The sequence below is a fragment of the Urocampus carinirostris genome, unplaced genomic scaffold (genome assembly GCF_059441175.1).
Source record: "Urocampus carinirostris isolate Australia breed hairy pipefish unplaced genomic scaffold, RoL_Ucar_1.0 HiC_scaffold_37, whole genome shotgun sequence".
In the NCBI taxonomy this organism is placed as follows: domain Eukaryota; kingdom Metazoa; phylum Chordata; class Actinopteri; order Syngnathiformes; family Syngnathidae; genus Urocampus; species Urocampus carinirostris.
In genome coordinates, this window is record NW_028283144.1 from 145,801 (window position 1) to 158,854 (window position 13,054).

General features: G+C 46.6%; 1 protein-coding gene across 5 annotated transcripts in view; it reads left to right on the plus strand.

Annotated features, from left to right (window-relative positions):
- The first annotated feature begins 2,831 nt into the window (after positions 1-2,831).
- LOC148345633 (uncharacterized) overlaps positions 2,832-13,054 on the plus strand; it is a 43,509-nt gene continuing 33,286 nt past the window's right edge. For all 5 annotated transcript variants that reach the window (XR_015848574.1, XR_015848575.1, XM_088325867.1 and 2 more), the window contains exon 1: positions 2,832-2,986. Coding sequence is in view for 3 of the 5 variants with exons in the window: in XM_088325867.1 (XP_088181993.1) it covers positions 2,863-2,986 (124 nt within the window). In the remaining 2 variants the exon portion in view is untranslated. The remainder of the gene's footprint in view (positions 2,987-13,054) is intronic.

The following is a 13,054-nucleotide window of genomic DNA, read 5'->3' on the forward strand; positions in this document are numbered from 1 at the left end:
GAAGCTGTATTGGGGCAAAAATGCTAACGGAGGGCACTCATTAAATCGGTGGCTTATAATTTCCAACGGCTCAATGTATTTCCAATGGTAGCTGCATTGCCACAAAAACGCCAACTGAGGGCACTGATTAAATCGGTGGCCGTTCATTTCGAACGGCTGGATGTATGCTAATGGTAGCTGCATTGCCGCAAAAACACCACCGGAGGGCACTCATTAAATCGGCGGCCGTTCATTTTGAATGGCTGGATGTCTTTCCAATGGTAGCTGCATTGCCGCAAAAACGCCACCGGAGGGAACTCATTGGTGGCCGTTGTTTGCCCAATTCCGACTCCCGTACAGAATCCCACCTCTCGCGTGAACACACATTCTGCTCCGCTTCCAACAAAAGCGATCGTATTCTATATAAAACGCTTATTAAAACAATAAAGCGAGCTATTCATAACAATGGGGGTTGTCTAGATAACGCGTTTATTTAAACATTAAAGCGTGATCGTATTCTACAAAATGCGTTTGTTCATGCGGATGAAAAAGTCACCAACGTCAATGGACGCTTCCGACAAATGCAATCGTATTCTATATAATACGCTTTTTAAAAAAATAAAGCGAGCTAATTGTAATAATTGGGAGATCCTAGTCTATATAACGCGTGTATTCAAATAATAAAGTGCGATCGTATTCTACAAAATGCGATTGTTATCGTGGATGAAAAATTCACCAACGTCAATGTACGCTATGATTTCCGCAATCACAACTAATTGTACACAAATAGCATTTATTTGATGTACTATAATAGCCTTATGTAATGTCTTTTTTATTGTGAATGAAACCGTGGTTGCATTGGATCCCGCGGTGTAAACAAATGGTTGTTGTTTTTTTCATTTAAAATTGGACTTCCCTGCCTATACTGTTTGCAAAATAAGACACGCTTTAAACCTTATGTTTTGGGGTTTTGGGATCCAACTACAGAGGAATACCTCCACTTTGCGATGTGTTACTGAATAGGTGTTCGACAGATCTAGTTCGTTTTTATTACTACTATTAATAATAATAATAGTAGTATTATGAGAAACGTCTGAAAGTTTTCAAATTCACTGTGCTGACATATTGATGCCACAGAAGGTTACTCTACAAGTTACAAGTCTGTATCTCCAACAGAGTCTATTTTAGCAAGGTAGTCAGATTTTTGCCTGCCCAAATTCCCCCCGCTAACTCCTGAATAAAAACTCCAAATGACCACAAATTCACTGTGATGACTTATTGATGCCACAGGAGGTTGCTCTTGAAAGTACAAGTCTGTATCTCCAACAGAGTCTATTTTAGCAGGGGAGTCAGATTTTGGTGGGTATGATGCCTGCCCATCCCCCCCCCCCTGCTAACTCCTGAATTAAAACTCCAAATGACCCCAAATTCACTGTGCTGACTTATTGATGCCACAGAAGGTTACTCTAGAAATTACAAGTCTGTATCTCCAACAGAGTCTATTTTAGCAGGGGAGTCAGATTTTGGTAGGTAAGATGCCTGCCCACCCCCCCACCCCCCCCTGCTAACTCCTGAATTAAAACTCAAAATGACCCCAAATTCACTGTGCTGACTTATTGATGCCACAGAAGGTTACTCTAGAACAGGGGTCGGGAACCTATGGCTGGCGAGCCATATATGGCTCTTTCTATGAGTATCTGTGGCTCAGAGACCAATTTGATTGCATGCAAAATTTCTCCATCTTGTTCAAAACCGGAGTTGTCTATCCTATTCAGGTACACGTAGACCAAATCAAAACTAAATCCGAAGGTAACACTTCACAGTATATATAGGGCACGTTTTTCACTACAATTTACAGTCAAAGTGTCACACAAAAAAAGGGGGAAAAAAAACTCGTTTTGGCTGTACAACGCTAAAGAATCCTTTATTTAAAAGTTCACAATACAATCTGTGTTCAGTGTTCAGATACTTTATGATGAATCCACAGAACTGTAAATACGCCAAAACACCGGAAGAGAACTTAGTCATTTGATTGGGTGAGTGGGAGGGATGGGTGGAGCTATGCAAAAAGTACAAGCATTCCCTCCCATCTCTCGCCAAAGGTAAGCACATAAGGCTCCCTATTCTCAGAATGTTGTGACGTTTTTACAAAATAAATGCTTGCATCTGGTTTTGAAACCAATATGTATGAAAAAAAAAGGTCAAAAGGAGTTGAACCGATCTTGAGTAATTGCAAGAAAGAGACAAGTTTAAAGTGGTCTGTTTGTTGAATTTGGGACAGGGGCTCTGGCATTATTCTCTTTTCATAATTTTTATCAAATCATCAAAAATAAATGTGCTGAAGACTAAGCTTTTGTCTGGGGCGCCGGTTTAGCAATTTAGTAAATTTGTCTTATAATATATGGTGTGGCTCTTTCCCAAAATAAAATTAATATTTTTTGCTTTTATGGCTCTTTGAGTCAAAAAGGTTCCCGACCCCTGCTCTAGAAGTTACAAGTTTGTATCTCCAACAGAGTCTATTTTAGCAGGGGAGTCAGATTTTTTTGCCTGCCCAAATCCTACCACCAATGCTAACTCCTGACTAAAAACTCCAAATGACCCCAAATTCACTGTGCTTACTTATTTATGCCACAGAAGGTTACTCTTCAAGTCACAAGTCTGTGTCTCAAACAGGATCTATTTTAGCAGGGGAGTCAGATTTTGGCAGGTAAAATGCCTGCCCAATTTCTCCCCCCCCATGCTAACTCCTGAATTAAACCTCGGAATGACCCCAAGTGTGGTGTCGTGTAATACACTTCCTTTCCTGCGGTGTCGCTGTATACTAATGTGCAGCCTTGTACTTGTGCTTGAGAACTACCGAGGAAGAAGTTAAGTAGACACTCTATGAATGTACCGTCCGTGCCTGTCCTGAATCTATTACTACAATCCTACTACATAAACAACATATCGGCGACGAAGATGACTTGGATCAGAATCTCACAACCACTTGCTTTGCTTGAAACCCCAGGTGAGCGTACAATGTTGTACATCACGTGGATTTAGTTGTTCGAAAATTAGCTGCTAGCATTGACTGCAAACAACATACCGGACAAACGAAAACGTGAACTACTGCTGCACTGTTCAGGCACAGAAGGTCAGAGAATTTTTCTTTCCCTTCCCGACACTGGCACTTCTTACAAATCCGCCTGTGATGCGCCAGAAAACTTTCTTTGTACCGAAGATGAATGTCGTGGCTGAGAGTAGCAAGTTCCGTCAGCGTGCTCAGAGACCGGGCGAGACGACTGGTCAGTTCATTGCTGCATTGAGGGAATTAATTACAAACTGTGACTTGGCACGTTTGCTGATGATATGATTAGGGATCAATTCATTGATCGAGGATCAGAGAACGCTTGCATTGCAGCAAAAACGCCACCGGAGGGCACTCATTAAATCGGCAGCCATTCATTTCCAACGGCTGGATCTATTTCCAATGGTAGCTGCATAGCAGCATAAACGCCACCGGAGGGATCTCATTAAATCGGTGGCCATTCATTTCAAACGGCTGGATGTATTTCCAATGGTAGCTGGCATGCCGCAAAAACGCCACCAGAAGGCACTCATCAAATTGGGCGCCGTTGATTTCCAGAGGCTCGATGTATTTCGAATGGTAGCTGCATTGCCGCAAAACGCCACCGAAGGGCACTCATTAAATCCGCGGTTGTTCATTTCGAACGGCGGGATGTACTTTCAATGGTAGCTGCATTGTAGCAAAAACGCCACCTGAGGGCACTCATTAAATCAGCGGTTGTTCATTTCCAGCGGCTGGATGTAATTCCAATGGTAGCTGCATTGCCGCAAAAACGCCACCGGAGGGCACTCATTAAATCGGCGGTTGTTCATTTCGAACGGCGGGATGTACTTCCAATGGTAGCTGCATTGCCGCAAAAACGCCACCTGAGGGCACTCATTAAATTGGCGGGCATTTATTTCCAACGGCTGGATGTATTTCCAATGGTAGCTGCATTGCCGCAAAAACGCCACCGGAGGGCAGTCATTAAATCGGAGGCCGTTAATTTCCAACGGCTGGTTGAATTTCCAATTGTAGCTGCATTGCCGCAAAAACACCACCGGAGGGTACTCATTAAATTGGTGGCCATTCATTTCCAACGGCTGGATCTATTTCCAATGGTAGCTGCATAGCAGCATAAACGCCACCGGAGGGATCTCATTAAATCGGTGGCCATTCATTTCGAATGGCTGGATCTATTTCCAATGGCAGCTGCATTGCCGCAAAAACGTTACCGGAGGGCATTCATTAAATCGGCGGCCGTTCATTTCGAACGGCTGGATCTATTTCCAATGGTAGTTGCATTGCCGCAAAGACGCCACCGGAGGGCATACATTACATGGGCGGGCGTTCATTTCGAAAGATTGGATGTATTTCCAATGGTAGCTGCATTGCCCCAAAAATGCCACCGGAGGTACCTCATTATAGAGGCGGCCGTTCATTTCGAATCGCTGGATGTATTTCCAATGGTAGCTGTATTGCCAAAAAACGCCACCGGAGGGCACTCATTAAATAGGCGGCCGTTCATTTCGAAAGCCTGGATGTATTTCCAATGGTAGCTGCATTGCCTCAAAAACGTCACCGGAGGGCACTCATTAAATTGGTGGGTGTTCATTTCCAACAGCTCAATGTAGTTCCAAAGGTAGCTGCATTGCTGCAAAAACGCCACCGGGGGGTCTCATTCAATCGGTTGCTGTTAGTTTCCAACGGCTTGATGTATTTCCAATTGTAGCTGCATTGCAACAAAAACGCCACCGGAGGGAACTCATTAAAACGGCAGCTGTTCATTTCCAACGGCTGGATGTATTTCCAATGGTTGCACAGCATTGCCGCAAAAACTCCACCGGAGGGAACACATTAAATAGGCGGGCGTTCATTTCGAATCGCTGCATGCATTTTCAATGGTAGCTGCATTATCGCAAAAACGCCCCCGAAGGGCACTCATTAAATCGGCGGCCGTTCATTTCGAATGGCTGGATGTATTTCCAATGGTAGCTGCATTGCTGCAAAAATGCCACCGGAGGGCACTCATTAAATCGGCTGCCGTTCATTTCCAACGGATGGATGTATTTCCAATGGTAGCTGCATTGCCGCAAAAATGCCACCGGAGGAAACTGATTAAATTGACGGCCGTTCATTTCGAACGGCTGGATGTATTTCCAATGGTATCTGCATTGCTTCAAAAACGCCAACAGAGGGCACTCATAAAATCGACGGCTGTTTATTTCCAACGGCGGGATGTACTTCCAATGGTAGCTGCATTGCCGCAAAAACGCCACCTGAGGGCACTCATTAAATTGGCGGTTGTTCATTTCCAACGGCTGGATGTATTTCCAATGGTAGCTGCATTGCCGCAAAAACACCACCGGGGGCACTAATTAAATCGGCCGCAGTTCATTTTGAATGGCTGGATGTATTTCCAATGGTGGCTGAATTGACGCAAAAACGCCACCTGAGGGCACTCATTAAATCGACGGTTGTTCATTTCCAACGGCTCAATGTGTTTCCAATGGTAGCTGCATTGCCGCAAAAACGCCACCGGAGGGTTATCATTAAATCGGTGGGCATTCATTTCCAAATTCTGAATGTATTTCCAATGTTAACTGCATTGCCGCAAAAACGCCACTGAGGGCATTCATTAAATTGGCGGCCGTTCATTTCCAACGGCTCAATGTATTTCCAATGGTAGCTGCATTGGCGCAAAAATGCCACCGGAGGGGACTCATTAAATCGGCAGCCTTTCATTTCCAAAGGTTAGATATATTTTCAATGGTAGCCTCATTGCAACAAAAACGCCACCGGAGGCACTATTAAATCGGCAGCCGTTCATTTCGAACGGCTGGATGTATTTCCAATGGTAGCTGCATTGCCGCAACAACGCCACCGGGGGCACTCATTAAATCGGCGGCAGTTCATTTTGAATAGCTGGATGTATTTCCAATGGTGGCTAAATTGCCACGAAAACGTCACCGGAGGGCACTCGTTAAATCGGCAGCCGTTCATTTCGAACGGCTGGATGTATTTCCATGGTAGCTGCATTGCCGCAAAGACACCACCGAGGGCACTCATTAAATAGGCAGGCGTTCATTTCCAACAATTCAATGTATTTCCAATGGTATCTGCATTGCCGCAAAAACGCCACCGGAGGGAACTCATTAAATCGGCGGCCGGTCATTTCCAACGACTCAATGTATTTCCAACGGTAGCTGCATTGCCGCAAAGACGCCACCTGAGGGCACTCATTAAATCGGTCGCCGTTCTTTTCGAACGGCTCAATGTGTTTCCAAACGTAGCTGCATTGCCGCAAAAACGCCACCTAAGGGCACTCATTAAATCGGCGGTTGTTCATTTCCAACGGCAGGATGTATTTCCAATGGTAGCTGCATTGCCGCAAAAACGCCAATGGAGGGCAGTCATTAAATCGGCAGCCGTTCATTTCCAACGGCTCAATGTATTTCCAATGGTTGCTGCATTGCCCCAAAAACGCCAACTGAGGGAACTCATTAAATCGGCAGACGTTCATTTCGAATGGCTGGATGTATTTCAGATGGTAGCTACATTGCCGCAAAAACGCCACCTGAGGGAGCTCATAAGTCGGCAGATGTTCATTTCCTACGGCTCAATGTATTTTCAATGGTAGCTGCATTGCCTCAAAAACGCCATCGGAGGGCACTCATTAAATAGGCGGCTGTTCGGTTTCAAACGGCTGGATGTATTTCCAATGGTAGCTGCATTGCTGCAAAAATGCCACCGGAGAGCACTCATTAAATCAGTGGGCGTTCATTTCCAACAGTTCAATGTATTTCCAATGGTAGCTGCATTGCCACAAAAACTTCACCGGGGGGCACTCATTCAATTGGCTGCCGTTCATTTCGAACGGCTGGAGGTATATCAGTTGGTAGCTTCATTGCCGCAAAATGCCACCGGAGGGCACTCATTAAATCGGCGGTTGTTCATTTCGAACGGCGGGATGTACTTCCAATGGTAGCTGCATTGCCGCAAAAACGCCACCTGAGGGCACTCATTAAATTGTCGGTTGTTCATTTCCAGCGGCTGGATGTATTTCCAATGGTAGCTGCATTGCCGCAAAAACGCAACGGAGGGCATTTATTTAATTGGCTGTCATTGATTTCCAACGGCTCAATGTGTTTCCAATGATAGCTGCATTGCCGCAACAAGGCCACCGGGGGGCACTCATTAAATCGGCGGCCGTTCATTTCCAACGGCTCAATGTATTTCCAATGGTAGCTGCATTGCCACAAAAACGCCACCGGAGGGCACTTATTAAATCGGCCGCCCTTCATTTCCAAAGGCTCGATATATTTCCAATGGTAGCTGCATTGCAACAAAAACACCACCGGAGGCACTATTAAATCGGCAGCCGTTCATTTCAAACGGCTGGATGTATTTCCAATGGTAGCTGCATTGCCGCAAAAACGCCAATGGAGGGCAGTCATTAAATCGGCAGCCGTTCATTTCCAACGGCTCAATGTATTTCCAATGGTAGCTGCATTGCCCCAAAAACGCCAACTGAGGGAACTCATTAAATCGGCAGACGTTCATTTCGAATGGCTGGATGTATTTCAGATGGTAGCTACATTGCCGCAAAAACGCCACCTGAGGGAGCTCATAAGTCGGCAGACGTTCATTTCGTACGGGTCAATGTATTTTCAATGGTAGCTGCATTGCCTCAAAAACGCCATCGGAGGGCACTCATTAAATAGGCGGCTGTTCGGTTTCAAACGGCTAGATGTATTTCCAATGGTAGCTGCATTGCTGCAAAAATGCCACCGAGAGCACTCATTAAATCAGTGGGCGTTCATTTCCAACGGTTCAATGTATTTCCAACGGTAGCTGCATTGCCACAAAAACTTCACCGGGGGGCACTCATTCAATTGGCTGCCGTTCATTTCGAACGGCTGGAGGTATATCAGTTGGTAGCTGCATTGCCGCAAAATGCCACCGGAGGGCATTTATTTAATTGGCTGTCATTGATTTCCAACGGCTCAATGTGTTTCCAATGATAGCTGCATTGCCGCAACAAGGCCACCGGGGGGCACTCATTAAATCGGCGGCCGTTCATTTCCAACGGCTCAATGTATTTCCAATGGTAGCTGCATTGCCACAAAAACGCCACCGGAGGGCACTTATTAAATCGGCCGCCTTTCATTTCCAAAGGCTCGATATATATCCAATGGTAGCTGCATTGCAACAAAAACACCACCGGAGGCACTATTAAATCGGCAGCCGTTCATTTCAAACGGCTGGATGTATTTCCAATGGTAGCTGCATTGCTGCAAAAACGCCACCGGGGGCTCTCATTAAATCGGCGGCAGTTCATTTTCAATGGCTGGATGTGTTTCCAATGGTAGCTGCATTGCCTCAAAAACGCCACCGGAGGGTTCTCATTAAATCGGTGGGCATTCATTTCCAAAAGCTGAATGTATTTCCGATGTTAGCTGCATTGCCGCAAAAACGCCACCGAGGGCATCTATTAAATTGGCGGCCGTTCATTTCCAACGGCTCAATGTATTTCCAATGGTAGCTGCATTGCCGCAAAAATGCCACCGGAGGGCACTGATTAAATCGGCCGCCTTTCATTTCCAAAGGTTAGATATATTTCCAATGGTAGCAGCATTGCCCCAACAACGCCACCGGAGGGCACTCTTTAGGTCAGCGGCTATTCATTTCGAGCGGCTGGATGTATTTCCAATGGTAGCTGCATTGCCGCAAAAACACCACCGGAGATTAATCATTAAATCGGCAGCCGTTCATTTCGAACGGCTGAATGTATTTCAAATGGTAGCTGCATTAGCGCAAAAACGCCACCAGAGAGCACTCATTAAATCGGTGGGCGTTCATTTCCAACGGCTCAATGTATTTCCAATGGTAGCTGCATTGCCACAAAAATGCCACCAGGGGGCTCTCATTCAATTGGCTGCCGTTCATTTCGAACGGCTGGAGGTATTTCAGTTGGTAGCTGCATTGCCGCTTAATGCCACCGGAGGGCACTCATTAAATCGGCGGTTGTTCATTTCGAACGGCGGGATGTACTTCCAATGGTAGCTGCATTGCCGCAAAAACGCCACCGGAGGGCACTCATTAAATCGGCGGGCGTTCATTTCAAGCGGCGGGATGTACTTCCAATGGTAGCTGCATTGCCGCAAAAACTTCACCGGAGGGCACTCATTAAATCGGTGGCCGTTAATTTCCAACGGCTCAATGTATTTCCAATGGTAGCTGCATTGCCGCAAAAACGCAAACTGAGGGCACTCATTAAATTGGCGGCCGTTCATTTCGAATGGCTGGATGTATTTCCAATGGTAGCTGCATTGCCGCAAAGACGCCACCTGAGGGCACTCATTAAATCGGTCGCCATTCTTTTCGAACGGCTCAATGTGTTTCCAATGGTAGCTGCATTGCCGCAACAACGCCACCGGGGGGCACTCATTAAATCGGCGGCCGTTTATTTTGAATGGCTGGACGTTCATTTCCTACGGGTCAATGTATTTTCAATGGTAGCTGCATTGCCTCAAAAACGCCATCGGAGGGCACTCATTAAATAGGCGGCTGTTCGGTTTCAAACGGCTAGATGTATTTCCAATGGTAGCTGCATTGCTGCAAAAATGCCACCGAGAGCACTCATTAAATCAGTGGGCGTTCATTTCCAACGGTTCAATGTATTTCCAACGGTAGCTGCATTGCCACAAAAACTTCACCGGGGGGCACTCATTCAATTGGCTGCCGTTCATTTCGAACGGCTGGAGGTATATCAGTTGGTAGCTGCATTGCCGCAAAATGCCACCGGAGGGCATTTATTTAATTGGCTGTCATTGATTTCCAACGGCTCAATGTGTTTCCAATGATAGCTGCATTGCCGCAACAAGGCCACCGGGGGGCACTCATTAAATCGGCGGCCGTTCATTTCCAACGGCTCAATGTATTTCCAATGGTAGCTGCATTGCCACAAAAACGCCACCGGAGGGCACTTATTAAATCGGCCGCCTTTCATTTCCAAAGGCTCGATATATATCCAATGGTAGCTGCATTGCAACAAAAACACCACCGGAGGCACTATTAAATCGGCAGCCGTTCATTTCAAACGGCTGGATGTATTTCCAATGGTAGCTGCATTGCCGCAAAAACGCCACCGGGGGCTCTCATTAAATCGGCGGCAGTTCATTTTCAATGGCTGGATGTGTTTCCAATGGTAGCTGCATTGCCTCAAAAACGCCACCGGAGGGTTCTCATTAAATCGGTGGGCATTCATTTCCAAAAGCTGAATGTATTTCCGATGTTAGCTGCATTGCCGCAAAAACGCCACCGAGGGCATCTATTAAATTGGCGGCCGTTCATTTCCAACGGCTCAATGTATTTCCAATGGTAGCTGCATTGCCGCAAAAATGCCACCGGAGGGCACTGATTAAATCGGCCGCCTTTCATTTCCAAAGGTTAGATATATTTCCAATGGTAGCAGCATTGCCCCAACAACGCCACCGGAGGGCACTCTTTAGGTCAGCGGCTATTCATTTCGAGCGGCTGGATGTATTTCCAATGGTAGCTGCATTGCCGCAAAAACACCACCGGAGATTAATCATTAAATCGGCAGCCGTTCATTTCGAACGGCTGAATGTATTTCAAATGATAGCTGCATTAGCGCAAAAACGTCACCAGAGAGCACTCATTAAATCGGTGGGCGTTCATTTCCAACGGCTCAATGTATTTCCAATGGTAGCTGCATTGCCACAAAAATGCCACCAGGGGGCTCTCATTCTATTGGCTGCCGTTCATTTCGAACGGCTGGAGGTATTTCAGTTGGTAGCTGCATTGCCGCTTAATGCCACCGGAGGGCACTCATTAAATCGGCGGTTGTTCATTTCGAACGGCGGGATGTACTTCCAATGGTAGCTGCATTGCCGCAAAAATGCCACCGGAGGGCACTCATTAAATCGGCGGGCGTTCATTTCAAGCGGCGGGATGTACTTCCAATGGTAGCTGCATTGCCGCAAAAACTTCACCGGAGGGCACTCATTAAATCGGTGGCCGTTAATTTCCAACGGCTCAATGTATTTCCAATGGTAGCTGCATTGCCGCAAAAACGCAAACTGAGGGCACTCATTAAATCGGTCGCCATTCTTTTCGAACGGCTCAATGTGTTTCCAATGGTAGCTTCATTGCCGCAACAACGCCACCGGGGGGCACTCATTAAATCGGCGGCCGTTTATTTTGAATGGCTGGATGTATTTCCAATGGTGGCTGAATTGCCGCAAAAACGCCACCAGGGGCACTCATTAAATAGGCAGGCGTTCATTTCCAACAATTCAATGTATTTCCAATGGTATCTGCATTGCCGCAAAAACGCCACCGGAGGGAACTCATTAAATCGGCGGCCGGTCATTTTGAATGGCTGGATGTATTTCAGATGGTAGCTACATTGCCGCAAAAACGCCACCTGAGGGAGCTAATAAGTCGGCAGACGTTCATTTCCTACGGCTCAATGTATTTTCAATGGTAGCTGCATCGCCGCAAAAACGCCATCGGAGGGCACTCATTAAATAGGCGGCTGTTCGGTTTCAAACGGCTGGATGTATTTCCAATGGTAGCTGCATTGCTGCAAAAATGCCACCGGAGAGCACTCATTAAATCAGTGGGCGTTCATTTCCAACGGTTCAATGTATTTCCAATGGTAGCTGCATTGCCACAAAAACTTCACCGGGGGGCACTCATTCAATTGGCTGCCGTTCATTTCGAACGGCTGGAGGTATATCAGTTGTTAGCTGCATTGCCGCAAAATGCCACCGGAGGGCACTCTTAAATCGGCGGTTGTTCATTTCGAACGGCGGGATGTACTTCCAATGGTAGCTGCATTGCCGCAAAAACGCCACCTGAGGCCACTCATTAAATTGGCGGTTGTTCATTTCCAACGGCTGGATGTATTTCCAATGGTAGCTGCATTGCCGCAAAAACGCCACCTGAGGGTACTCATTAAATCGACGGTTGTTCATTTCCGACGGCTGGATGTATTTCCAATGGTAGCTGAATTGCCGCAAAAACGCAACCGGAGGGCACTCATTAAATTGGCGGCCGTTCATTTCGAAAGGCTGGATGTATTTCCAATGGTAGCTGCATTGCCGCATAATGCCACCGGAGGGCACTCATTAAATCGGCGGTTGTTCATTTCGAACGGCGGGATGTACTTCCAACAATAATAATAATAATAATAATTTCCTTGTATTGTCATTCTGTGTAACAATGTACACAGAACGAAATGTCGATTGCACCTGACCCGTTGTAGCGAGCCGATGCAGCCGCAGCCAACAGAGGGCGCCGCCGACCACTTTTTAAGTCTTAGGAATGACTCGGCCGGGGCGCGAACCACCGACCTCCCAGTCTCAAAGCGGGCGCCTTACCATCTAGGCTACTGAGCTGCTATAGCTGCATTGCTGCAAAAACGCCACGGGAGGGCACTCATTAAATCGGCGGGCGTTCATTTCAAGCGGCGGGATGTACTTCCAATGGTAGCTGCATTGCCGCAAAAACGCCACCGGAGGGCACTCATTAAATCGGTGGCCGTTAATTTCCAACGGCTCAATGTATTTCCAATGGTAGCTGCATTGCCGCAAAAACGCAAATTGAGGGCACTCATTAAATTGGTGGCCGTTCATTTCGAATGGCTGGATGTATTTCCATGGTAGCTGCATTGCCGCAAAGACACCACCGAGGGCACTCATTAAATAGGCAGGCGTTCATTTCCAACAATTGAATGTATTTCCAATGGTATCTGCATTGCCGCAAAAACGCCACCGGAGGGAACTCATTAAATCGGCGGCCGGTCATTTCCAACGACTCAATGTATTTCCAACGGTAGCTGCATTGCCGCAAAGACGCCACCTGAGGGCACTCATTAAATCGGTCGCCGTTCTTTTCGAACGGCTCAATGTGTTTCCAAACGTAGCTGCATTGCAGCAAAAACGCCACCTAAGGGCACTCATTAAATCGGCGGTTGTTCATTTCCAACGGCAGGATGTA